This window comes from Macrobrachium rosenbergii, chromosome 27 (genome assembly GCF_040412425.1).
Source record: "Macrobrachium rosenbergii isolate ZJJX-2024 chromosome 27, ASM4041242v1, whole genome shotgun sequence".
Taxonomy (NCBI): Eukaryota; Metazoa; Arthropoda; class Malacostraca; order Decapoda; family Palaemonidae; genus Macrobrachium; species Macrobrachium rosenbergii.
This window is the reverse complement of record NC_089767.1, coordinates 5,004,701-5,031,680: the sequence shown is the minus strand read 5'-3', so window position 1 is coordinate 5,031,680 and position 26,980 is coordinate 5,004,701. Positions and strand designations below refer to the sequence as shown.

The 26,980-nt window shown below is 39.0% G+C and overlaps 1 protein-coding gene across 4 annotated transcripts in view; it reads left to right on the top strand.

Annotated features, from left to right (window-relative positions):
* Positions 1–26,980, top strand: part of bchs (WD repeat and FYVE domain containing 3 bchs) — a 388,664-nt gene that overhangs the window by 310,901 nt on the left and 50,783 nt on the right. For all 4 annotated transcript variants that reach the window (XM_067128777.1, XM_067128778.1, XM_067128779.1 and 1 more), the window contains 13 exons: positions 4,394–4,586; positions 7,645–7,812; positions 11,462–11,663; positions 11,840–12,044; positions 12,291–12,383; positions 12,505–12,718; positions 12,855–13,028; positions 19,117–19,296; positions 19,754–19,975; positions 20,535–20,706; positions 21,949–22,139; positions 22,306–22,559; positions 22,898–22,996. In XM_067128777.1, the coding sequence (XP_066984878.1) occupies positions 4,394–4,586; positions 7,645–7,812; positions 11,462–11,663; positions 11,840–12,044; positions 12,291–12,383; positions 12,505–12,718; positions 12,855–13,028; positions 19,117–19,296; positions 19,754–19,975; positions 20,535–20,706; positions 21,949–22,139; positions 22,306–22,559; positions 22,898–22,996 (2,367 nt within the window). The remainder of the gene's footprint in view (positions 1–4,393; positions 4,587–7,644; positions 7,813–11,461; positions 11,664–11,839; positions 12,045–12,290; positions 12,384–12,504; positions 12,719–12,854; positions 13,029–19,116; positions 19,297–19,753; positions 19,976–20,534; positions 20,707–21,948; positions 22,140–22,305; positions 22,560–22,897; positions 22,997–26,980) is intronic.

Genomic DNA, 26,980 nt, shown 5'->3' with positions numbered 1-26,980 from the left:
GGCTTGGATGCCTCAGCAGCCCCTTGAATGATTGGATGGCATGGCAGCAAAATGGGGTGGGATAGTGGGTAGTAGCAGTCCTGAAAGATGGATAGACTCCCTTTCAAGGACCTCCGCCCCCACCCAATCCCATCCCTGACATTTCTCATCAACTCGACCAAGTCCAGAGGTCTGCCAACAGAGCTCGAGATTATGTTGCAGAAGGGAGCAATGGAGATCTTTCAGACTAGGTCTCCAAACTTCTACAGCCATCTTTTCCTAGTGGAGAAAGCATAGGAAGGTTGGAGTCCCATTATAGACCTCTCAGCATTGAACAGCTACATCAGACGGACACCTTTTGTGATGAAGACAGCTCATTCAGTGTTGCATTCTGTCAGAGACAGAGACTCATGATCTCAGTTGATCTCTAGGATGCTTATTTCCAGTGCCATACCTTGCCATGACTCAAAAAAGTTCCTTAGTTTCTTATGCCAAGGGAAAGTTTTTCAAAGGCCCTCTGCTTCGACCTGATAACAGTCCTGCAGGTGTTTACCAGGATTTTCACACTGGTCTCAACTTAGGCACACTCCAAAGAAATCCCTGTTTACGCTAACTGGACAACTGGCTCATTCTTGCTTCGTCAAAATGAAGCTTCTACTGGAGAGACATCATCTGATGTTCCCTTGCCAGAGTCTGGGGACTATCATAAATTGACAGAAATCTGATCTAGTTTCCAAGCAGAGGATTAAGTACCTCAGAATGATCCTAGACGCTGTGGCAGTGAAGGCCCTCCTGCCCCCCTCCCCTTTCTCCTGAATGACAACCTCAAGGAAGTTGCAAGGTGCTTCCTGGAGAAAAAGGAACAACAAACTCGTCAGTGGCAGGTCATCCTGTGCCACCTAAAGTGGTTGGGAGGAGAGTTTACTTCAGAGACCTGGCCCTGAACATAAAGAGGGTGCACATCAACGTGCTCAAGGTGACAGCATTGTGGCTGGTTCTTCAGACCTTCCATCAACATTTAGAAGGGCACTTGGTAGTCATGAGCAACAACACCACCTTGGTGGCTTACATCAACAAACAAGGCAGGACAGACGTCCCCTTGTTGTGCCAACTTGCTGTCCAGATGCATGATTGGGCATTGTTGCATGAGATCGAGCTGAAGCCAGGTACATCCAGGGCAAAAAGAGCAACATGGCCGACTAACTTGAGCTCTTGGAAACAGGTCTTAGGGACAGAACTGTCCCTACACCAAGCAGTAGCCAAATGTTTGACCTTTGGGGACACCTGATTTTTTATTTGTTTGCCACCAGACATAATAAGAATCTTTCCATCTTCTGCACCCAGGTCCTAGACTCGTGGACAGCGTTGCAAGATGCATTTCAACACCCATGGGACAACATGGACATCTACATCTTTCCCCCATTCAGTGTCCTCTGCCAGGGACCCAGCATGTGTACATGACCGCAAACCTTCGCTTGACACTGGTAGCCATTCTCTGGCCATTTGCTGAATGGTATGCAGACCTCGTATTACTCTTGATAGAAGTCCCAAGAGCCCTGCCTCTGTGGCCCACTGTTCAGTCACAACTGCATATTCATGGGTACCAACATGCTGTGCACCTCTACATCTTCATGGGTGGAGGTTATCTAGCAACTTCTATGAGAGAGAGGCTTTTCTCACAGAACAGCAAAAGAGAGATGTCTAGCACCCTTCACACCTCCTCAGTAAATGTCCACCAAGGAAAGTGGACCATCTGCAGTTGCAGTAGAAGGGGCTATTCTCCAGTCAGTACCTCTTCAGCATGTAGTGGACCTCTTAAGTCTTCCTATGTAGAGACGAGCTTGTCTGTCTCAGCCATTAAAGGGTACCGGGGAGCACTCACTCAAGTATTCCACACAAGAGGTGTGGACTTTTCCACCTCCCAGGAAATAGTGGTGCTTATGAGGAGCTTCAAACAGTTAAGCCCTCTTTTAGAGGTCTGGCCCCTGAGTGGGACCTGAAATTAGTACTCTGAAACCTCAGGACAAGACAGTACGAACCTTTGTCTCAGTCATTAAACATGGATCGTACCCCAAAATGGTCTTCCTTCTAGCCTTTGCCTAAGCCAAGAGAGTGAGTGAGTTACATGGATTGTCCTAACTGTCAGGTACTAGGAAGGGAGGCAGTTATCTTGTTGTCTTTCGTTCTAGAATTTGTTAAGACAAAATCCCTTGGTTCCAAACCCAAGGTTCCCTCCTAGAATTCATTGGTGTAGAGACAGACAAGATGTTGCTCTGCTGGGTTCACACCTTAAAATGATACTTGAGGACGAAGAACCTCAGACCAGAGTGCAAGCACCTTTCTGTAAGTACAGAACATCACAGGAAGGAAGTATCCAAAAATATCATCCTTTTCTGGCAACAGGAAGTAGTCTCCTAAAACTCACAAGTCCTCGGGTAGTGAGGAGGACCTTCCAACATGCCCATGAGCTCACCATCTGGAAGACCTTCTCAGTCCAACAGGTAATAAAGGCAGCTGTCTGGAGTTGTTGGATTACAGTTGACCCTTGCTTATTCGCTGTTCAGTATTTGCAGCTTCAGTTATCTGCAGATTTTTCTGTGGAACATATATCCACATTATTCGCAGAAAATTCGCCTATTTGTGGATTTTTTTTACAGAGCAATTACTGTATTTTCATATTATTTTAATGGGTATATGTTTTAGTATGATAGTTTAAGGTATATTTGGTGTTTGAACTATTAAAATAGGCAGTTATTAGCATTTTAGAGGAGGTCTTTGGTGTATTAACTATTAAAGTATTTATGAGTGTTTTTAGAGGGGATTTCGGTATTCGCAGATTTTCGGTATTTGCGGGTGGGTGTGGTACACATCCCTGCGAATACCGGGCGATGACTGTATCTTCACCTGATCTACTTGAGGGATGTCCCCCACAATTCCCTATACACCTTTTTGTTGGGGCATGTGATAGTGGCTAAGCAAGTACTATAATTACCAGGAACCATCCGGGGATCCCATGACTCATTCAGGTGCAATGGCTGAGTATGCAGCTCCTGAGGGAAGACATGGCATGTGCACCAACCTGTTTTCTCTCCCATGACCCATACCCATGAACATTCATGCTAGAGTACAAATGGGACCCAATGAGTACAGGTAATTGGCACAAGTCCCTGTCCTGCTAATCTAGAATGCAAACCCTTGTCTCTTCTTCAGTAGAGAGGGGGAGGGAGTAAAGTAATAGCCTTTTATCCAAACCTGCTGGTTACATTATTTGTAGTAAAGGCTGCCAGCCAGTGGTTTTCTGCCTCCATGGAGAGAGGACTGAGTTTTTCAGGATTAGTCTGACATGATCCTGTCCATAACATGTGGAGCAGGGATAGAGGAAATCACCACTCCAGAGAGTGGGGCAGTGCCAGTGGAGCAGCACCACCTTGCCCTCATGGCAATGCCAACAAAACATTGCCATCCAACCCTCCAAGGCAGTGTCAGCAGAGTGACACCGGCAATTTATTTCTGCACAGTGACACTCTGCTTCACCCATAAAGGGGTAGGGCTTGCTTCACCCACAAAGGGGCTCAGTCCTACCTGCAGGATCCACCTCCTTTCTAAGCATTGAACCTCCATGTATCCCCCTGTGAACAAATGCCAAATTTGAAAATTAATCAGTATTTCTCATAGGTATACAAACTGTAGCTTATGATATTGGAGGTAACCCACCTCATCCACCACACTTCATTGTTTCCCTTCAGATTTTCATTCTCAGATTTTCATTCTAAATATGGGCCACATGAACAGTGGGTAGCTTCGGTTGGGTGAGAATGGGAATCCTATGTCCCCCATCTCCATCTGGCCACCACCTTTGTTTAGTCAGTACATGGCCGGTCTGGTGCATGTTTAGAAGGATACTCCATAAATGAAAGGCAAAGGTTTTTATACAGGAAAAATACAATTGTTGTGCTGTACTTTAAAGATTTGGTATTTTGGTATTATGTATAGGGCGGATAGGGTAGTACTTTGTTTCTAACAGCTTTAGGCACTGAAAGGTTGTTTTGTCATTATTCTATTTAGGGCATTTCTTAACATCATTATTTTTATAAAAATTACTGTGTTAGCCTTTTTAGAGATAGAAGTACATGTAGCACTATAACCAGTAGTTAAAGTAGGTTTGGTTAGTCCTGGCCTCTGTTCTTGGTAAACAACTGCTCACTAGGGTTCTGAGAAACTAACCCTAGGAGATAAGTAGCTACCACTGTATTCTGTAGAGATGTGACAACATAAACACAGTCCTTGGGTACATCTATATCACATTGTTTATTTTTATGATTATCTTGGACAATGACTTAACTGCTTTGTTTTCTCTCATTCCCCTTGATTGTGTCAATATTTATTTTTTTTAATTTTTCTTCTTTTTTTTTAGAAAAGAACTTCCAGATTGGCTGCAGAGTTACCCAGTTACTCTTATTCAGTTTCTGAGGTTCCTTTATCAACAAAATGGTGACTTCCTGCCAATTTTCCTTTCGGGAGATATTCTTGCAGCTTTAGCATCTACTCTCTTCCCGTATACTGGTTCCTCAGAACCACCTAGTCTCACGTCTCCTGAAGAAGAAAAAGTAAGTAAAGCTATTTCAAGATTTTCCTCTTTATTATTAGTGAAAAATGTATCGTAGGTGATACAGCATTGTGCGCCATAGTCTATTTATTGAAAGTTAAAGTCGCTCAAAATGTGGAGTTCACGTCATAGTATCGCATAAGATGCTATGATGTATGCTTTAAATGTATTTTTTCCAAAGCTCTAGCTTTAATCTTATGATTGCGTTCTTTATTCTAATATGTATCCATTGAAAGCATTGCACTCACAAATAAAATAAAAAAATACTCCTGTTGTTATAACTCTTACGCTTGAAAGTCAGTGCCAGTGCTAATGTTCTTTGCCTGTTTATGTCCCATGAAGTCTGTTTGGTCTCGTAACATGCATAATGCCTAATATATGTCTATCTAAGAAAAGAGTTTTATTGTATGAAAATGGTAGAGTATGTTTGGAAGGAGAGGTTAGAAATATTGTACATGGAATCTGATCATCTTGTGTTATAGTGTAGATTTTACTATTGATGTAGGGTTTATAGTCTCTTCAAGGATACAAAATATTAATGTTAGAATTTTTTTATACAAACCCACTGATCCTAGGTAGCCTTAAACTGTGTAGAATGCATCCATGTTCATGAAGCAAAGCATTTCAAAGAAAATAATTCCTGTGCATATGCTTAAGCCAGCTTTCAGATCCTTAAGGATACTCTGCTAATATATTTTCTCATCCATGAAAATAAGGCAGTACAGTGTGTGATTGATGGGGTTGTGAAAATGATTTCAGGTGTGGAGTAGGCTCTGGGGCATGAAGCTTAACCTTGCCAAGACTCAGAGTATGATAGTTTATCCAGAAAACTTTTGCCTTTGCATCCTGATGACATTTAAATGGCAGAGTTTTAAATGTCAGTGACTCTTAAGATTTTAGCCATAACTTTTGATAAATTGACTTTTGAGATTCATATGTGTAATGTTGGTACCTGTGAGTCTCAAAAATTTTATATCTTGCAGAAATGTTTTAGAATGTTACATGATGAAGCTGTCGTAACCGTTTTATTCTTTCTTGTATGGAGTATGTTCTCCAGTGTGATCTTTGGGTGCTGACTGTCATCTTAGACTCTTAGAGTTATGTCATCAGTCAAGTTTATTTTGCAAATTATTTATGTTGAATTGTGGCATAGGCATAAAGTGAGTTCATTATGTTTGTTGCATAAAATGTGCTACAACAACAAACATCTTCTGCAGTCTTATTTACCTGACCTAGGTGCTATTGCTTGCACCACTGTGCAGGCTGCTACTGGCAACATTGTCATTGTCTAGTATCAGGTTTAAAATTGCCCAGTTTGCCAGGAGTTTTGACTACAACTAACGTGTTGAGTAGCTAACCTAGTGCAGGTGTGGAATCATCTTATCTCCAAATGTTTAAGCAAATAGCAAATTCATTTCTTGTTTTCTGCTGACTTCTGAATTTAAGTGTATATGGTATGTTGACTCATTTTTTATTTATCACATCTTCCTGCAATTTCTCTTTCTCTAAGGTTGATTTTCTGTGTGACCTCTCTTGGGTTAATAGCTTGTTGACTGTCCATAAGGGTTTTCATGTTCCCAGCTGGAGATATAATGAAAGAATGAAAGAAAGAAATATATAATTACAGTAATGAGGTTGGCATAAAAAATTTCTGCATCAAGGACAAGTGAAAGAAAAATAATGATTACTGCAGAGACAGGATAAAAATAGAGAATAATAGGTGGAAGAGGCAATCATTTACAAAAGCTCATGTCTAGAAACTTGGTATCTGTGAGTGCTGACACGTGAAGCATGAGCCAGATTGACGTCTGCATACATGTACAGGAAGAACACACATCGGTGCTGGTTCTTCTCTGCTGTTTGAGATTAAGCTGGCCTTGTGGAAGCACAGGCTCTTGCTCCTAGAGCAGCATCAAGAAAAAAATCTTACTACTGGGAATTTTTATCTCGGACATTTTATTACATACAAATGGGCCACTGTAAGTAATGGCTTTATATTAAAGGGACTGGACCAAAACAGGCAGTCCCCGGTTATCGGCGGGCTCAATTATCAGCAATCCATTTTTTTGGTGCTTGTCTAGCAACGAAAATCGGTGATTTTTGGTGCTGATATGTGCTGATTTCCGCTTATCGGCGCCGATAAGCCCCGAAAACCACTGATTTTCGGTCATTGGTTATTTTCGCTAATTATCCTCCGTCTTTGAGTGAAGGTCTTGCTTTGTGGTGTATAGAAATGAGAAATTGTCACAGTTCTTATGAGATTCCTTCCAACAAGTTATTTCAATGAGTATATATAGTGCATGACCAGTTATAGATGATGAAAATATGCCACAATGTACGACAGTAATAACAGGAACTCTAATTCAGTCTACTGAAAATATTGAGTAAATGTCATTTCTAGGCTGAGCTGTTCAGTACATTGAAGAGTAATCAAGTTATTTTCTTAATTTTCCATAACTTTTGTGATCAGAAAGTACATATTTTGTATACTCTTTGTGCTGAATTTGTTTTTATGAATGTAACCATAATTCTCTGTGGACATTCACTTGTGCTGTAAGTGAATTTTGTATTTAGTTGTGGTGTCCATTGTTAATCTGAATATGATGTGTATTATTCATTACTGATAATTATGTTCTTATTGAGTATATTAAACTATTTAGGTAGGAATGTTCAATGAGCTTGAACTCATATAGCTTGTGACTTAAATACTTGAGTTCCCATGGTTTCTTTTTACCAGCTTCACATTGCAATGTTAATTTTCTTTTCTAGTTATGTTATGCATGTTGTGATTAAAGGTTGGGGCTAAATCTCAATTAATTTTGAAGAAAAAATATCCTTGCCTGTGAAATTACTATACTACTCTTTGGAGATAATGAAACCAGTTGCTTATCTTTGTTTAGTATTTAAATTACAGTTGTGTTGTGATTGAAGGTTTTGGGTAACAGAAAAAACTGAGTAAATAACTTAATTGTATGCTGTAGTAACTGTAGATTGATTAGGAACCTAGTATTGTAGAGCTGATAGTGAGTTGCTGGATAAAAAATAATCTTTCTTGACAGTTTATTACTGGTGAAGACGTGGTCATTGTCAAGTGTGAAACAGATGGGAGCCTAACAAATCATCCCGCTAAGAAACAGGTCATGGACTTCTTGAAGAACTTGGTCGTTGACTCTTTATCCTTGCCACCTGCTAGCAAGGGACCTAATACCATTGACCTGCTGTTGGAGGTGAGTTATGTGTACTTTTTTTTACAAGGTCGTATGAATTCCACTGATAAGGCAACCAAAGCTACATTTACTTTGAATAAGTTATACAGCATATACTCGTTCCTGTTAATGATGTCTCACTATCTCCTAAACCCATTGTTCTTTTGTATGGCAGAAATTATAAAATAATGTATATGTTTTCACAGCCTAATTGTGCAATATGGTCAGCAGTTAGAATTATTAAAAACAGGCCCTCACAAAAATTTAGCATCTGTGACTCTAGAGTACTTTAAAAGTCCTTTGAAATTAGTCCCAAAAATCCTGACATTCAACAAATTAAGCTTATATTCCACAATTCCACTAATCATATGAAGCCAGTATTATTAATTTGAAATATTTTGGGTGGTTCTCGTTAACCCTTAGTTGGCGGATTGAGCGTCAGTGTGAAGCAGAATTACACACCACTGTTATGGTAATAATGATTCGAAACAAAGGTGCCAATACTTCTATATGCTATAAATTCACTAATGGCAACTTTTATACTGACGTGAGAGTTAGGCCAGTATCAGTAATGCTTGTGACGTCAAGGGGGAAGTACTGCATCTCTCTCTCTCACATGAGTCTTTTTGTAAATTTGCTTGTAAATATGCGAAGGGGTTGTTGTTGTTTTTTGTTTTTGTCTTTTATGATAGTATGTCGGTTGTAAATGTAATCTTACAAAGAAAACTGCAAAGAAATATTAGAAAAAGCATGTAAAAGTAAAAAAGAAGTTACTGAATCTTCCTTCTCGTAAATTTATGTGAACATTTTACAACAAATATGCAAAAAATTTGTTACTACTTTTTTTTCTTATCTGTTTTGATATTGTGTGAGCAGTAATGATAATTCTACAAAATCCAAAAAACTTATTTATTAGAAAAAACATATATAAGTTGGTAAAATTTACGATTGTCTTGTAAATGAGGCCCAACAAGGGGTTGCAAATAGTCATTTCCAACTTCTCGTGGAAGGCAGGGAAAATTTTTTAGAATTTTTTTATTTATATGGTGTGAATGTACGTGTCATTCTCTTTCCATTGATGTGATTTTTTTTTTATTTTGCCAACCTCAAAGTTTCCCCGGTCTGGGGTGCTGCACGTTGATAAATTATGCCGTCCCTTAAGGGTTAAAGCATTGAAGGAAATAGACTGCTGATAAGGTAGCCAAAGCTGCAGCTGCAATGATTAGCTCAAATATACTTTCCCGTCAACAATTTCTCTCTTGGTAAATGGTAGAAACTTTGGAATAATACTATTGTTTTATAGTAGAATTGTCTTCAATATGGTCAGCTGTTAAAAATTTGACTCTAGAAGTGCTTTATAAGCTAGAAGCCTTTCAGAATTATTGCAAAATAGAATTCAGTTTTCTTTCTACATATTATATAGAGCCAGTATAAATACTGAAATATGTTGGGTCTCTACTCACGACTGTATTAAAGGAAACCGATGCTGAAAAGGCAGCCAAAATAGAGTAAAGTAATACCTTCATTAAAAAGAGTTGGAATTTGAGGTTCTACTTGCAGTAGATTGCACATAACCATCCTGAAGTTGTTAGACCATGAGATGGAAATGCCAAGATTGCCGCTTATCTTTACTTAATTACATAACTTCATTACTACAGCCTCTTTGCCAGGTTATAATTTGGTACATCAAATTCCTTTACACCCATGTATTGTTTGACTGAATTCTGAAGGCATTGATGCTGGTCATAATCTTTGACACTAAGTGTTGTCATTAATTCACCAATGCAGATGTGATACCATTCATTAAAGTTGCAACAGGTCTATTAAAACTAGGCACTGCTAGTGCAGTTGGGAAGCCTCTGTAGATTAAAGTTATGAATATGTAAAGGTTTTTTGTGGATTGTTGTGGAAGTAAGAAAACTTCTTGAGATTGCAAGAGAAGTTGGTAAAGAATTCTTGATTATGCTATATGATGAAGAGAAGACCATATGGAAGTCCTTAAGGACAGTCTGTTAAATGAAAAATGAAAAGAACTTGATGAATTGCTAACAGTTGAAGACAAAAACCAAAAATGGACAAAAACTAAGACACAGTGGAAATATAAAGAGAAATTCAGCAAAGTGTTTCATATTGTGCAGAATCTAAAGGACAAGAATTTTTACTTAAACACTTGGAAATTACATTCTTTCTGATTCCCTAGTGAGATTTCTTTACTGTTTAGTGTTCCAAGCTCAACTTAGCCAGGTAATCCATGGGTCATATATCAGATATGTAACTCACTACTGTCCGTCACAGTGCCTACATTTCACTTTGCTTTATCTTATGAGAGAGAGAGAGAGAGAGAGAGAGAGAGAGAGAGAGAGAGAGAGAGAGAGAGAGAGAGAGAGAGAGAGAGAGAGAGAGAGAGAGAGAGAGAGAGAGAGAGAGAGAGAGAGAGAGAGAGAGAGAGAGAGAGAGCATATTCACACAGCACTGTACTGTACGGTACTTACTTTTGTTACCTTATACAGTACATACTGTAGTATAACAATGCTGGTCATACATGAACTTGTTTAATTTTCAAAGTAAGTGATATCTCAGCACATAAATAGTATGGATTTCATTGTCATGTGCTTTCCAGTTTATGCTGAGGTGCCTTGGAACTGGAACCGTTTACCTAGTTATATTGGGACCCACCTGTATCTCTTGATCATGTATTGATAGAAATTGATGGAGATGATAGCCAGGCATTGTTGGCTTGTATACTGTGTATATAAATTATAATATATACAATTCAGTTAAGTTTCACTAGTTCCCATCAACATCACCACGTCACCTATTCTTGAACGCATGCATCTCAAGCTCATCAGTCAGCAACCAGCATCCACATCATATTTATATGCTGTGTAGGCTTAGTTTTTGTCACAATGCCGAGAGATTGGTAGGAGACTATACTGTAGCTCTAAAGATTCCAGAAATATGGTTCATATAAGCAGAGGCTTTTTCAGGGATCATTCAAGCACAGCATTGAATGCAAATCTCGAGTTACTGATACCAGTTACCAGCTTGAAAGTGATTTCCAGTTGGTAGAACATGGCAGTGAAACTAATCAATTTGTTGTCTTTCTGAGTAGGTATTGAGCTTTATTACCTGTTGAGCCAAATTGCATACAGTACGTCATAACTATAATTTCCTTAGCTTTTGTAAAGAGACATCATCCTAGCCCCTGATTGGGGTGCATCATATGTCTGCAGACAAAGTTGAAAAGTTAGAGCTTTCAGCACATGAAACAGGGTTCCCCCACTAAGTGAGATCACATTATCTTTAGCCATAGTTTTGCTTGTAGTAATTAGTCATTCAGCAGTTGGTTTGTCTATTCAGTCAACTATTAAGCCCCTTGTAAAAATCAAAAATTTCCATATTACCAAAATTTGTAAATTCCCAGGAATTGCTATAGATGCCTTATCTCCTGAAGTTAAATGTAACTTGATTTCACTTTTAATAAATGTGTAGCTAATTTTTATAGTTAAATCCAATGGAAAAGAAAGAGTTGGGACAAATATTTCTCAGCTGAGGTATAAAGGATAATTGTAATAAGAATTATGGTACTAGTCCAGAATTATGAATAATGCACTCTACTTTAAGTATCTAAAGTACTTGGTAAAAGTCTAAAGGCTTACATTTTTTCCAGGCCACCCCAGAAAATAGTAGCCTTGCCCAAGTCTGCGAATTTCAAACACAACTTCTTGGTACCTTAATGGAGCATTTACTTGATGCCGACATTCTAATCGGTGAAGGAGCGGCATTGCCCATAGTTGCAGGGGGCTCTAGTCAGCATATAGCTCCAAATGTGTTTTACTTGGCAGCAAGGATTGTTGACAAACTGTGGGCAGGTAAGCAGCCTTCCAAGTGATGTAATTTTTCTAATTGTACAGTTAGTAAAATAGTAGTACTGTGCTGAAAGTCAAGGCAATATTTAACCTTTCTTTAAACAGTTTGAATAATATTGAGAATTGTTCTGAAAGTGTCTTAACCATTGTTGACATTTAAATGATATTTGTATTTACAGGTGTTTTTAGTAAAGATCCCCATGAAGTATTCGATTTTATCATCAAGCTGATCTCTCAAGCGAAGCGACGAGCATCTGGGATAAATCTAGAGTCCATATATCACTGTCTGAATCGAACAATCCTATACCTGCTATCCCGACCTGCTGATTCTATAGCAGCACAGATGTCTATATTGGAAGGGTTGCATAAACTCACTACACATAGGTACAGTGGCTTAAAAGTTTACTAATCTCCAAAGTTTGTTATATTTGTTCTTTAACCTCATATTATTAATGGTAATATGTATTCATTTCCGTATTGTAATTATTATGGTAATGTTTGATATAAGAAAGATGTTAATACTTTATGATGGAGCTTTGGTAGAGACAAGTGAATTTTAATGAATACTAGAACCATGATGATGTAACATGAATGATAATCCTACTACTTTGAGTTATTTTTGGTCTTCAGAAGTGTCGTCTTTGGTGCTGGGAATCATGAACCTGATTTTGTTGCTTGCCTTACCTACTGTTTATTGCAACTCACAGCTGACATCAAAATCAAGTATGTTCCACTTTGCTCTGAAAGTATTCAAGTGTACAAATCTGTGTTTACTGTCGTGCATAGTTTATTATTCTGACTTCACAACTGTCATTTTTTAATCCAAGTGACCTTTCCGCAACAGCACTGAAACAACCAATAAATCGCTTTGGCACGTTAACCCTGGTGGGGAGAGAAACGAGCTTGGAACAGGAGGTGACAGTGCCAGCAACACCAACACTGGAACTGGGCGAGATTTTGCTGAAGCCACCGCCACCCAGAGCCACAACCTTATGATCACAGCTGCAACAAGAGTATGGGAGGAATTGTACATAACAAAGAAGCCAGCTATTGAGGAGGTTAGTTACCCGCATTATCTCTGTTGCTGTATTTGATGTACTGTTAGTGCTTTATTGTTAAAATCTGAGATTAGGTACTAACAGTGTAAGGAAATGTTCAGTTACTTTTTTAAACATGTTCGTCCACTGCTTTCAGGTCTTCAAAGTAACGTTGAGTGCAGGAAGTGGGAAGGCTCCAGAGCTTTCTAGTGTAAGGGATCTAGTAAATGAGGCGTCGCATCGGTTATGGATAGCTTTCCTTGAGGGAGAGAAAAAGCAGTCATATCGTCTTCCATGGGAGATACCCACTCAGATACAGAGTGTCACAAATGTATGTTTATGCTTTTCTTTGTTACTTGATTGTGATATGAGCACAATTTTTCCTTTTGTTCGCATGCCCTATCAATCACTCCTCTTTTATTTGTACACATACAAGGCACTTCCTGTAGGACCAATAATGGAGATAGTTCTTAAAAAGAAAGAAAAGGCTACAGCCTATTCCTCAGTTCATTATTTCATGTGCTTATCATCAGTAATCTTTATTTTAGACCTTTTTCCTTTTCTCATCGTTAAATCATGCTAATATATTTTTGTGTTTTTTTATAGCCAGGTGATATGAAAAGCTATTTTTTCTTTTGATTGTACGAAATATTTAATTTTTAAAGACAAGATATTTTCATACAAACTCAAATTAACAATAGCTTATATTCATGGTCTTCACAAATCCTGAAGTTTAAAAGAACATTGTCAGCTGGCCAGCATCACTGTATATGCACCTCTCTGATCCCAAGGTTCCAGGTAACCAAGAGCCTTACAGTGTTTTGTGTATTGTGGACTATTAGCTGTGATAAAAAAGGTAGGATTTTGAGACTGGAACAGAAATAATTAATGGCTTTGTATGGAGAACTGGCTGAATGAGACATACTATCTATCTCCAAAACCTGAGAGAGGCATTTAAAGTTACACTAGCAGGAAACAGTAGCTGGCCATAGACACCAACATGTATAGGGGGAAAACTGAGAAGTGTATCTCTCTTCTTAAGGGATGCCACAAAGGAAAGAGAGTAGGGTTGAGGTGATGTGGAGAGTGAGTCAGTCATTCCTCAACTGAAGCAGGTGCTTCACCTCTTGCCGATCCTAGGAGTTGGGATGAATGAAACCAGTTCGACAGAGCGTCACATCCCAAAGAAGACTCTCAAAATTTTACTGCTTGTGCATATATGACAGAGAAGGTGCATGTGTTAGTTTTGACATGATATTGTCAAAAAGAACAGAGGTAAATGAGACTGGTGTGACAGTCTACAAAATTTTCTCAGCACTCCCACCTACTCTGTCACTGTATGCACTAGCAAAATTTTTGCTCGGTACCTCATGAGACACCTGCGAAAAAAACTAATTAGGCTTGTCCTCTTGGCAGTCATAGTTTCCTAAAGAAAGAGACAATTTGCTGCTACAAGACAAAGGCGTAGGTGTTTTTCTTGGGAAATGAAGGGCACAGTGGATTATCCTAGTGGTTGGCAATTGTGTCTGTGCTACCATATCACATGTAAAAGACAAACCAAGGATTCTGTTCTGTGGAAGAGTTGCAGATAGAGTGCGTAAAGTTGCTTATCTGTCTGGAAAGTGCAAACATTAAAAGACCATCACCAAGGTAAGATCTGTTGAGATGCCTGGAGCAAAACACCAAAGAGTGGTTAGCAAAATTCACGAGTGACACTAAAACCCCCCATCTGGACTTTAAATGTTCTCTGTGGGACCTTGCAGAGTGTCATAATGTTTTCAGGTTTCTGAAGACCTTATATCAAATCCATGCTGCGTGACATTTTGAGAAAGAGTAGGCCTAAGCCTTGTGACGAAGCTGACAGCCCCAGTGATGGTCCTGGAAAAGGGTGATCACTAACTGAGGGTTCTAGATAGTGACCAAAATCATGTCTCGTAGATTGCATTCAGTAGAGTAGCATTCTCAGCATGTAGTACAATTGGGAATGGTATTGCTGCCTCAGCTGAAGTTTGTGATTCTGAGTCTAGCTTCTGCATGCTCAGTCCACTGTTCAGAAACCTTACTTTATTTACCAGATTTTCCAGTAGATACAAAATATTTTTATCATTTCTATAAGACTTTGGCAAGTCAAATAAGGAACAATATCCGTTAAGTTGAGGTGCCACTTTATTACCTGGATTTTGTCCACTAGGAAGCCCCAATCCTGCTAACTTATATCCAGCTCATGACGCCCACACAGCACTCTCTTTCTGTGTTCCAAAAGATCAAAAGCCAGGGTTTGGGAAGGGAGGAAGACATTCACTCCATGATTAATGGATTTATAAAAAAAAATGTTTGGTGTAATGAAAACATTGTTTCTTCATTACAGCCCTATTAATCATATGATCCATAAATAATAATTCAGGAGGAGGATGGAGTCATAGCCTCATAGAGTAAGCCATGTAATCACAAGACTTTTAGGAGGATTGACAATGACCCATAAATACAAGGATATGCGAGTACTCGCCAATAGTTTGACAGGCAAAGATAGGTACCCAGGATAGGCACACCTCACAAGAGTGCCAGAGAGACAAAAGTCTGTGAATGTTCAGATATGGATGAGGATGAAGGCACATGCCCTCTTTCTGAGTCACACGTGGCCCACTGCGACAATCAGCCCCCACTGAGAAGACATCTGAATACATCTAGTAGAAAGAATTTGGGAAAGTTAGAGTGGCAACTCCACATTCTTGCTTAAAGAATGGCAGCAATTTCCAAGTTGTGCGTGAAAGCCAGAGATTAAGAAGTAATAACTGTAGAGCCCTTGTGACTCGTGATTCACCTCCTCTTGTACTAACAGTGACTTAACCTCTGTATCAGATTCCAGGAACCTCATATATATATGTTGGCCATATGCCCACGCAAGGAACTGGGTGAAGTGACAAAGATGTGGCTTACATCAAGTAAGGAAAAGGGATGCATGTCGCAGAGGGCATCATCAGTCTTGTGCTTTGTATCTCTGTACCCCTGACTTCTTCTCGAGCACACTCCCACTCTCCCCAGTGGCAGATGGAAGAGTTCTGGCAGTGACCGAAGGAGGACCTGTTGCAACCTACAGAAGTAACCGGAAGAGTAAAGGAAGACTGACTGGGTAGAGAGGCCTGGTCAACTTGATATCGAGAGTGCCACCCAGCAACCTTCCCCAGGGCTATTGATGTTCTCTGATGCCTCCTGAAAAGTGGGGGCCCATACCTCAACCAAATGTGCATTCCTGGGAAGTCAGGCCTGAGCAGAAGGTAGAGCAGATCAACCTCCTGGAGATCAGGACAGTAAGGCTTGCTCTCCAGTACTTCCAACACCTGCTGGTAGGCCACCCAGGTGTCGTCATGAGGGAGCCCTTCCAACAGGCCTCAGAAAGGAACCCCATCCTCAAGACTGTAGTCCTCCTGGCACTCGTTTCTGCCAAGAGGGTTGGGGAGTGACATGGCTTGTCACATGTTGTCACCCACACTGAAGATTGGACGCCTGTGACCCTACAGTTTCGTAGTGGAGTTCATGGCCAAGACTCAACACCCCTCTGTCCTGGATCTCAGTTTCAAAGGTTTCTCCATCCCCTCCCTCAACACGTTCATCGGGGAAGACAAAGAGAAGTTGCTTGGTTCGGTTAGAGCCACAAAGCAGTATCTGAAGAAGATGGCTCACCGGAGACCCGATTGCAAGAGGCTCTGTCTGCATGAACAAAACAAAGAAGGTCTTTAGAAACACCATCTATTTTTGGTAAAGGGAAGTCATCACAAGGGCCAATGACTCTGACATGGGCACGGAAGAGTCTTCAGGAAAGATAAAGGCTCATGACACCTGGGCCATTGCTCCTTCAGTGGCATGCAGGAGGAACAACTCCCTGCTATAGGTGTTGAAGGCAGGCATATGGAATAACAAACCCATTCACTTCCTTCTACCTGAGAGAATTAGCCCACAAGTCCTTAGACATGTGCACCTTGGGCCCCACAGTCATAGCCCAGCAGTTCTTCTAAAGCATAGAGCCCACCCTTTTGTATTTTGGGATGGATGGGCTCCACCACAGGGACTAGAGAGGACAGGTGAGTACAGGATTTTATGCCAGCATTTGGGTAGTAGCTAGGCTTGTGACCTTAATGACCTATAGTTGGTGCCTCCTGTGGGTGCCTTGTACAGGGACACACCCATCCAGGTTAGCAGTGACAGATCATCCTCTTGCCTAGGAGTCAGTTTCCATTTATGACAGTGTAGATTTGTATTCCCATCAGAACAAATAACAAATTCGAAAGTAGTTTGTATTTTTTAGGGTACAAACCTACATTTTTTCATAAGGGTAGTTTTTAACCTCGTCAGCCACCCCTCCGGTAGTCCATCAATTGCCAGCGAGAATGGTAGACTGGGACGCAGAGCCAGATTCAAACAATGGAAGAGGCAGGGCAATTGAGGTCGTGTCAGGCTGTAGTTCTTGGAAATAGGATTGTGTTTTTAAGTCAAGACAGCCTTGTGCACATTGTTCTGAGAAACTCAATTTATAAAAAGCCTAGGTTTGTGTCCTAGGGAATATAAAAATTTCTATCAAATTTGTTAGGTATTTGTCTCAGTCTGGCAGAAAATGTGATGGATAAATTGTGCAACCATCCTGCATGGAGTCACGAAGACCCCCATTGAATGTACTTGGTCTTATTGGAGATTAATGAGTTCTTGCTTGTGGCATCCTAGGAAACCACTTCCTCAAAGGTGTATGAAACTAATGAAAGCTGGACTCCACTGTTCTTTGATGGAGTTTTTTATTCATTTAACCTCAGTACTCTGCTCCTCCAGTTGTATATGACAGAGGTTTGCCCAAACTCACTGTCCAAAATGATCTTGCGAAGAGGATTCTGCTCTCAGTGACTTGAGTTAAGCAGTTCACTACATCTAGGGTGGTTATTAACAGTGGGATTATAGATATGTTTCAGTGAAGGAGCAGAACTTTCACAGATGGAAGACTCTTGCAAGAGAGGTTGTAGGGAAAACTTGCAAGAAGTCAGAAGGATATGTAAATGCGATTGGAAAGGCCAATTAAAGAAAAATCTAAGATTATCCAGAACATGTAAAATATGGTTGTAGATGGTACAAAAAAGTGACATTAAAACATGGAACAAAGACATTGGAAGATGAACTAAAAGTATTAAAAGAAGAGTGCAGATCCTACAAAGTTAGATTAAAAGTGAAATAGCTGATAGCAAGAGGTCAGAATGCAACCAGTGGAGTGTCATGGAAACTTTAAAAGCTCTAAATAAAAAACTAGTTGCTGAAATGGAAAGGAAAACATTGGAAAGAACTAAGAAAGTAGAAAAGAGCCAATTATCATAAAACCAAACCCTGTAGCTGGGAATATACCAAATAGCCTAACCCTTAACAAATGTAAGTGCAGCCTAAGAGCAAGGACGAGGTAAGTAATACTAACTTGAATCAGAAAGAGCCCAGGGTCACAGAAAAGAGAACAAAAGCAACTTGTAAGTTCTGTAACTCGTGAAAGTGCGTGAAAGGAAATTTTTGAGTGCTGGTACCTAAGGAGTAGCTATAATTACACAGGAACACTATACGGTTTTGACAAAAGACCAGTAAGATTAGACTGCAAGCATTTCAAAGAAGGACTGTGTAAATTAGGCAAGTACTATAGACATAATCACAGGATTAAGTACCAAGAAAAAACCTTACAAAGAAGAGGATGAGACATATGAGCACATGCAGTGGGGTAGGAAAGCCATATGAGTCTATATTCTGATCAGTCAAGAGGAGAAGAAAGACCACCTCATAAAACTATGAGTCATAATAGAATAAGGAATCAAAATTAAGAAAATTATGTATAGGTTCTAAAATTAATATCAGTGCCAAACCTTGTGCCACGGGCAGAAAAAGTAAGGGTCCTTCCTGGACTCTCGGAAGGTTTGTCCAAGGGTTTTCCTTGCAGATGATGTGAAAACTCGGGTAAGAGAAAACTGCAGAAGTAGGACGGTTATGTAGTAAGAAAACAATACATAAGAAAATTATGTGGGAAAAATGGAAATTACCGTAAATTTTGTGGCTTTCTGTTCCTATAGCAGTCAGACTCATATAGAATGTTTGACTCTTATGACAAAAGTATATGGAAAAAATCAGTGTATTCCATATTTTTCTTCATGAAATATTAAAAGTTGTCAACAGCCCCTTTTAAATAAATGAAAATTATATTACTTGATGGTAATATTTGTACTTCAGCACCAGCAGATATATCCCTAAATTTTTTTTCAACATCTGATTCTGGAGGCTCAAGTTCGAACTGGTATCTTCCAGTGTTTACTTACGAAACTCTTGTTCTCAACAATTATTTCATAACTTGCAGAAACTACAGGCTACTTGAGGGTTGTTTTTCTTAACAATTATTTTGTAACTTGCAGAAACTACAGAAGGTTACTGGAGGGTTGACTCGACTTGCATCACGAACCAAGAGCCGCCGGGAAGATAGTATAGCTGTACGGAAAGTGAATATGTCCATGGCTGATGTTCAGATGGCAACCTTTACTCACATCTCTATTATTGGTGACCTTGTAGATCTTCAACATAGACAGTACCTGCAGGTAACACTTTCATTATTTCATTTCACTTTGGTCTTCAAGTTATGCATGGTGTAATAATGAATGGACTCTAGTAGATATGATACGTTATACTGTACTCTTTCTTTTTGGATATAATATTGAAGACAATCTCTGAAACTATATTCAAAGTACTGTAATGGATGATATCCCAATAAAGTACTGTTTTTGGAGAATTTGGTAAATTCTGTAATATTATAACCAAAATTGAGATATGTTTAACTTTTGGCTTTGTTTTATATTGGCTTCCAAACCATTTTACAATTTTTTTTATCATATTTACTTCACTATTACCCATAGTTTTTGAATTGTAGAGTAATGCTCCCTGCTTAAGTTTAAGCTATGGTTCCGTTTGTATTTTCTGAAAACTTAAATGCACTGTATTGTAAAAACTCATTTTAATAGCCTGGTTACTTTGTGAGATGGCCGACTGTGATTTCAGAAACAGAAACACATGACATGTTATCTTTGGGAATCTTGGGAACGTTGCGAGAGGGAGCTGACACGTGAAAGAGGCCTGTGGGGCCCCTTAAAGGGATCACATCTGGATAAATGGATTCTAGATGCCACAGAAGGGCCTTGCCGCATGAGAAAGAAAATGGTCTTGAATAGGAGATTTTACCACCACTATCCCTACAAACCGCAAATTGAAAATTGTGAAAATGTAAGTACTCTTGCATTACCGTCTTCCTTCATGACTCTTTATTATGCGCAGTTATTTGGGAATTAATTCATTTACCTGTTGCTGGGATTCGTTCATAATGGATTTTTATGATAGTCACATTGTTTAGGAGTTGTTTTTGCCCTTTGAGGTGGATATATACTCTTCTCATTAAGAGAGCACCTTTGTGCTTGGAAGTTTTTATGTTCTTGAGATTAACATGACTGTAAATTTAAGCAAAGCCATCCATGACTATATGATTGTAGAACCAGTTAAGAACTAATGGGATAGCCTGTAAGAATAAACAAGGATTATTAGGATGGTGATGCTGTTTTAGGTTAATAGGTCCACAAATCTGTGTCTAATTTTAGAAAAGACTCAAGATCTTCATAAGACTAGTAAGGCTTTCTTCTAAAATCATAAAGGAATCAACTTTTATGAGCTAATTACATCTTTTAATAATCTAACGGCCATAAAATTTAACGTCTCACTTGTACATGCAAAGTTGGTATGTTCTAACACTTAAGATGGATAATTTTGAACCTTTCCCTCCTTTTCACAGAAACAGCTCAAATACAAAGTGGCCACTAGTTTTGACAGTAAAGAATATGAAGACAAGAGGAGACCTGAAGGTTTAACTGAACTGGAAGTGAAAGAAAAGGAACCAGTTGTCCAGGAGGAAATAGCTAATCTTCCCACTGATAACTTTGCGGGCAGAGAAGTGGGTGACATAGGTGGGTACTATTTTGAGATTTTATTTATTTATTTTTTTTGTTGAAGAGCTTTTGTCATTAAGGTTTTCTAGAAGCATTTCATGTTTTTATATTATGAAATATCTTGCTTGCCATTTTTATAACCACAAACACCCATAATCATTTCAAAAGAACATTCATAAAACTATTCCCGAAAAGCTTGATTGCCTGTGTCATCTTTTTTAATTGTACACACAAGTGTGAAAGGATATTTGCATGTTCATTGTACTGTACACAATACTTAGATATTTCAGTAGCACTATAGGTATTATATGAGAAATCTCATCAGCCTGTGAAATATAGTAAGAAGGAAGATTTAAACATATTTTGTTTTGTTGTTCTTTAAAAGACATGGTAATCACTAAGTTGCCATACATTGTCTCTTATTTGCTACTGGTAATATCTACAGTAGTTTGAACTGCAAGGTGTAAAATGTCTCTTCCTCTTTTGTTATAAAATTCTGGTGTTGAGTTACGGTGGTGAGTATGAAGTTTCACATGTTATATATGGGAGTGTACCTGCTATTAATTACGTAGGTATTTTTAGTTTATTCTGGTTTGTCCTGACATTATACAGCACAGTCTTGAGAGCTGGATCACCATCCTTGTATAACCTTAAAGCAAATCCCTCTATAATGGTACCTCTGACTGGCATACCTTACTTGGTCCTTTATCCCTGATGTCAGTCCTCAGCTGGAAACAGAGAATGCCAGTAGGATTACATAGTCACTGATTGGTTTACTTTAAAAACCAATCATGTTTTCTATGGGCTCAATTTACCAGGTTTTGCCAAGCACTGCACTATCCCACCATCCTTGACAATGTGGTAGTCACCTATATGAATGTTAGGAAAGGTTCATAGAGATAATGCCACCCAGCCTCCCCATAATCCATTTGGAAGAAAATTAACAGGCACAGAAAACAGTCACTTGCTTATTACCTTTTGGAGGAATGGTGATAAACCAGGCACAACCCTTTTTTTCTTTTATTTTTCCTCAACTACCAAGTGACAAGGCAACTAGAAATTTTTATATCAATATTAGGTATGGTAAGTATAGAAATAACCTATTTTAATAATAACAATACCACCTTATACTTTAGTTGGAAGGTAATAATCAGCAATTAAGCTTAAACTTTTAGATAATTAAGTGACACACTTGTATTTCTTAATTTTTTATTGATAGAGGCTGACTTAACAATGGTGTTTCTTTTACATTTTGAACAGACATGCAGGGCCTACAAGGTGCAATAGTTAAAAGTGGCAACTTGACCCCACGCACAGTGTCTGAAGCAGAGGATGATGTGGATGCACTGGATATTGGTGATGCTGTAGGACAGGACACTAACGCTCCAACAGATGATTCGCATAACCCTGATAATCAGACTTTACTGAGATTGCTGGATTATGGAGAGAAGGCAAGATTCTCTTTGTGCATGTGTTATGGTGGTTATGACGAGCATTCAGTGGCTAGTGTACAATATTCCATAAATAATGATACAATGTTGATAAACAATGAAATTTAAAATTCAGTGTATTTGATGAGCTATAACATTTTAATTTTACTGCATTCTTTTTCTCTAGATCAGTCACATGTTCCGATGTGCAAGAATACAAGGTCTGGACACTATAGAAGGTTTGCTGTTGTTTGGTCGAGAGCATTTTTATATTGTGGATGGCTTCACGCTACTCAAGTGTCGAGAAATCAGAGACATTGCTTCTCTTCCAGAAGGCACTCATGAACCTATAATACCTTCTACAAATCCTTCCCCAAGCCTTGAACACCACTCTTGTTCCAAGTTTAATTATGATGAGATACGAGAAGTGCATCAACGAAGGTTTGTCCATCTCCCACGATTGAGTTAAATTCCATAAATGATTAAGAATATTATTTGGAATGAATCTTATCTACTGCTCAAGATAGCTGATATCTCCACGCCAACAGGTGAGGAGATAGTATATGCTATCTTTAACAGTAGGTGAGTATTCAGATAAATTTTATTATGAAAATTTATATTTTTAGCATTCATTGATTAGTTTTACCTTGCAGAATTAAGTGAGCCTGATTGAGAGTGTACTGTTTCAAGAACCATAAACCCTATTCTTGAAGGGTTGTTAATATGGTTTGAAAAAATTCTATTATAATTTGAGCAAACAATTTCTGTTCTTGTTACAGATACCTGCTACAGCCAATTGCCTTGGAAATATTTTCCTCTGATGGAAGAAATTACCTGCTTGCACTGCCTCGAAAGCTACGGAACAAAACATATCAACGGTAAATATTCCAATAAATTAACGTCATTTTTGCTTTGATTTTCAATTTAAAAGTTGAAGTACTTTTTTAGTAAATGGTGAAATTGCATGAATTTGTAGAGTGAAAATCAAACATTCTGGATGAAGTGCTAAAGATACCTCTGCTCATCCTGGCAAATTACCTGAGCACTCTTCATAGAAAATGTAAATGACAGAGAAATCTTGTGGATATGTAGCCCAAGATGATTGTCTTTTTTTTTTTTTTTGCACTGCCATTCAGCTGTCCTGGTTAGTTTAGGTGTCGATGTTTTTATAATCTTGCGACTTGTACTTGAGCAGCATTAACTGTGCATGCAGAAATGCACATACAGGTAGTCACCGAATTACGACAGTGATCTATCCCAATGGCTTGTTGTAGGCCGAAATTTGTCATAAGTCAGAACAATAAGTAATTGGCGCCGTAACGTCAAGTTTTTGTGTTTTTGTTGGAACAACGGTAACAATGGGTTGGTGTAACTTCGGGTTTTTGGGTTTATGTCAAAACCGCAGTAACATCAGGTTTTCGGTGTTATGAATATTTTTGAATAACATCGTAAGATCGGAATGGTGTAGGTCAAGACGACGTAAACCGGGGACTGCCTTTTCCCTTGAGATGTTTTTCTTTAACAACAGTTACTTGTTCACGAGACATTTTGCATGCTAAAGCATTTTACTTTTTGGGGTTGTTTTTAATGTATACTTTTCATAAAAAGACATGAATATGTCTTTGCATTCAATACAGGTGTTTAAGTTAGTGTATATTTTTATAGTTTGGGCAGGGGTAGAATAAGATCATTGGCTAGTGTACAGGTAGAACAGTTTAGGTTAGTGTAGTCACTGTTTCCATGACTTCACCTTAGACACACACAAACACGTACACACACACAAATAAACAAACACACACCACCACACCTTCAGACCTAATGCTTTGAGGAAAAGTAATGAAAAAATGAACATTGTTGTAAAAGATGAAAATGGGAAGATGCTATTTGAAGAGAACGCTGTCCTCTGTCCATGTAGTGAACATTTCGAAGAGTTGGAAGGTGCTAATGTAAACTTGAGAATGCTTGCAAGCAACTGTTGAGGATATAAGGAGGTAATAAAAAAGGTGAAGACTGCCAGGGCACTGAGAGTTGATGGGAATAAAAGTGAAATGCTGTAGATTTGGAGTAATTGTGAATGAATGGCTGAACAGCCTACCTAAGCTGTATCTGGAGGAGATTGAAAAGTTCCAGAGGAATGAGTGAGATAAACAATTTTTTTCCAGTATAAAAGGAATGGTAAGGAGCATAACGTTCAGTACCTGTGACTGTGTATGGTTGGAATTTAATTGAGAAAATATGACTTGTATCACATAGATGGGTATATAGCTGTGTGGCCCGTAGCAAGCATGAGGAAATGTGGATTAAATATTTGTTGTTGTGTGAGAAGTTTGAGAGTAAATGGAGAAAGCTTTACGTGTTGTTCAAAGACCTAAAGGAAGTTTAAAATAGAGCTCATAGATTAATGTAATACAGGCGCCATCATGATTAGATCAAAGAAAACAGTTTTGGGATGCAGCAGACAGTGGTTTACTTGACAGGGGAGGTCATTTTAGAAAGACAAATGTGTGTGTCCAGGAATGTGTAAGAAAGCCAATTGAGTATTGGAGACAAATTCGGGCATGAAGCTGTTTGGATAGTAAGATCTTCCAAGGATGTTAATCTCGTGGCTTTTATGGAATTCTTGTTAAACTTCCTCAGACAAAGAAGAGATCCTTCAAGGAGGTTTGGTGGTCTTCGGTGGTATCTCAAAGAGTTGGCATGTCATTCCTTGCAACTAGAGAGGCTTCTGAATATAAACAAATGCAACTTACCCTTAGCTGGCAGACCGTGAGAAATTTTGGCTGTGCTATGAGAGCTGGAGATCAGCTACAATGGGGATAATTACTCTGGTAGGATCATAGTCTCTTCCAACACACCAGTCAGACATAACTCACTGGACTAGTAAAAATTGGAGATAGATTGTTCGTTGAATGTAATTAGTCTTATTGGCAGCTTCCATGAAGACTTCTGTGAGTGAGGCTTTGCATGATATTTTCCTTACTTGAAGATTCAGCATTTTGAGATTCTGGTGAAATTCCTTGATGTGTAGTTGTCATAGGAGCTTCTCCCATTTGAGTAGACTCTCGGGAATGTCTACCAAGTGACTGAAAAGTCTGGACCACTCCTGTTGGGGCCAGCAAGGTTCTGCCAAGGTGATGGAGAGGTTTGTAGAGTATCTTTTCTTAGAAAAAGTTTATTGAGGACAGAAGGAGGAAAGGCAAGGCTTTCATGTTGTCCAAACTGGGTATTAGAGCATGTCTGTCTTCAAAGGGGCTAAATTGATGAGTGGAGATCAGCACCTTGATTAGGCCCATTAGAGGGGTTCATTCCATGGGGACCCCCTCTAATGGGGCTAATCAAGATGCTGATCTCCACTCATCAATAGCCCTTTGAAGAAAGACACTCTAATGCCCTGTTTGGACAACATGGAACCCCATGCCTTTGCTCCTTCTGGCCTCATTAAATTCTTGAATGACTCTTTTTAAGACAACCTGGACATGAGGATGGCCACAGCAAGCTGAAAGAAGGATTTGGATCTGGATCTTCCAAAGTTCTATAGAAACATAATGCAGTGGAGGTTTTGCTCTTGAGGCTGAAGAGGTGACTGGCAGAAGACTCAGAAAAACTTCTCATTTTATATCTCCTGATGACAGAATGGATACTCTGCATCTTCTCCTGGGGTTTAACAAAAAGGTGTATGTTGGTATGTGTATCCATCCCTAAATAGGTAAGCATCGCAGATAGTTCAAGATCAAATCGTAAGTAAGACTAATCTGAGATTCTGTTTGTCATCATGTACACAAAAATGGGGTTTGAAGAGCAAGAAACATGCACATGGGACAGCCTCAAATATGCGAAGTTTCCACCTTGAAATCCAGTCACATTAGAACAGGTGCGGGAAGTATGGAAAGGAGTCACCAAAGAGGTAGATTATAAACACTAGAAATGTTAACAGTGTGACAATGAGTATGAATTGGTAATGTGATGTCATTGCAGACAGGGTAGGTAAGAAATACAGTATACTGTACTGCTTTCGTATATCATAGGAGAACCATGGTTTTCTTTGCCAGTTGTGTATATGGCCACATGCTACACTTTTTATTGTAGCACGAAGACTATTTGATGCAAAAGTCTGCATGTGAAACAGAATTTTGCTTTGAAAACTTTACTTTTGATTCACTTCTTAACTCAGACTACAAGTAAAACTTGCTTGGTCTCTTGAGTATGATGAACTTTGTACAAATAGGGTGAGACTGTGTGTCTTTCAGGCAATTGTAGCTTCAGTGTTTCTATATTAGGGCTCCCATAGGGGGTTAGTACCATCAGTGAACTTCATGCGGTGCACTGTAAGCATTACTTGAGGTTCTTTGCAATGTGCCTCTGGCCCCCAGTTGCAACCCCTTTTGCTCCTTTTACTTACCTCTTTTCATATTCTCCTCCATCTTACTCTACACCCTCTTGTAACAATTGATTCATAGTGCAACTACGAGGTTTTCCTCCTGTTACACCTTTCAAACCTTTTACTGTCAATTTCCGTTTCAGCACTGAACGACCTCGTAGGTCCCAGTGCTTGGCCTTTGGCCTAAATTTTATATTCATTTCACTTCTTCTGTATATTAGGGCCATCTGTTTATCATCCAGTCTCAAGTGTAGTGTCTCGAACAAAGAATGAGTTTTGTTTACTGATGATAATGTAGCACACAAGTCACTCGATGATAAGTGTCCTGATTCCTCAATGGGATCCTCTGAGGGTGTTCCCTGGCATGCCCATCTTTCGCTAATTGTTAAAATAGGCCTAAATTATATTCAGTTGACCCAGGGTCCTATTTAGGCCATAGATTAGTTACACTATGTCATTAGGATTAAGGTGTATTATTGACTTT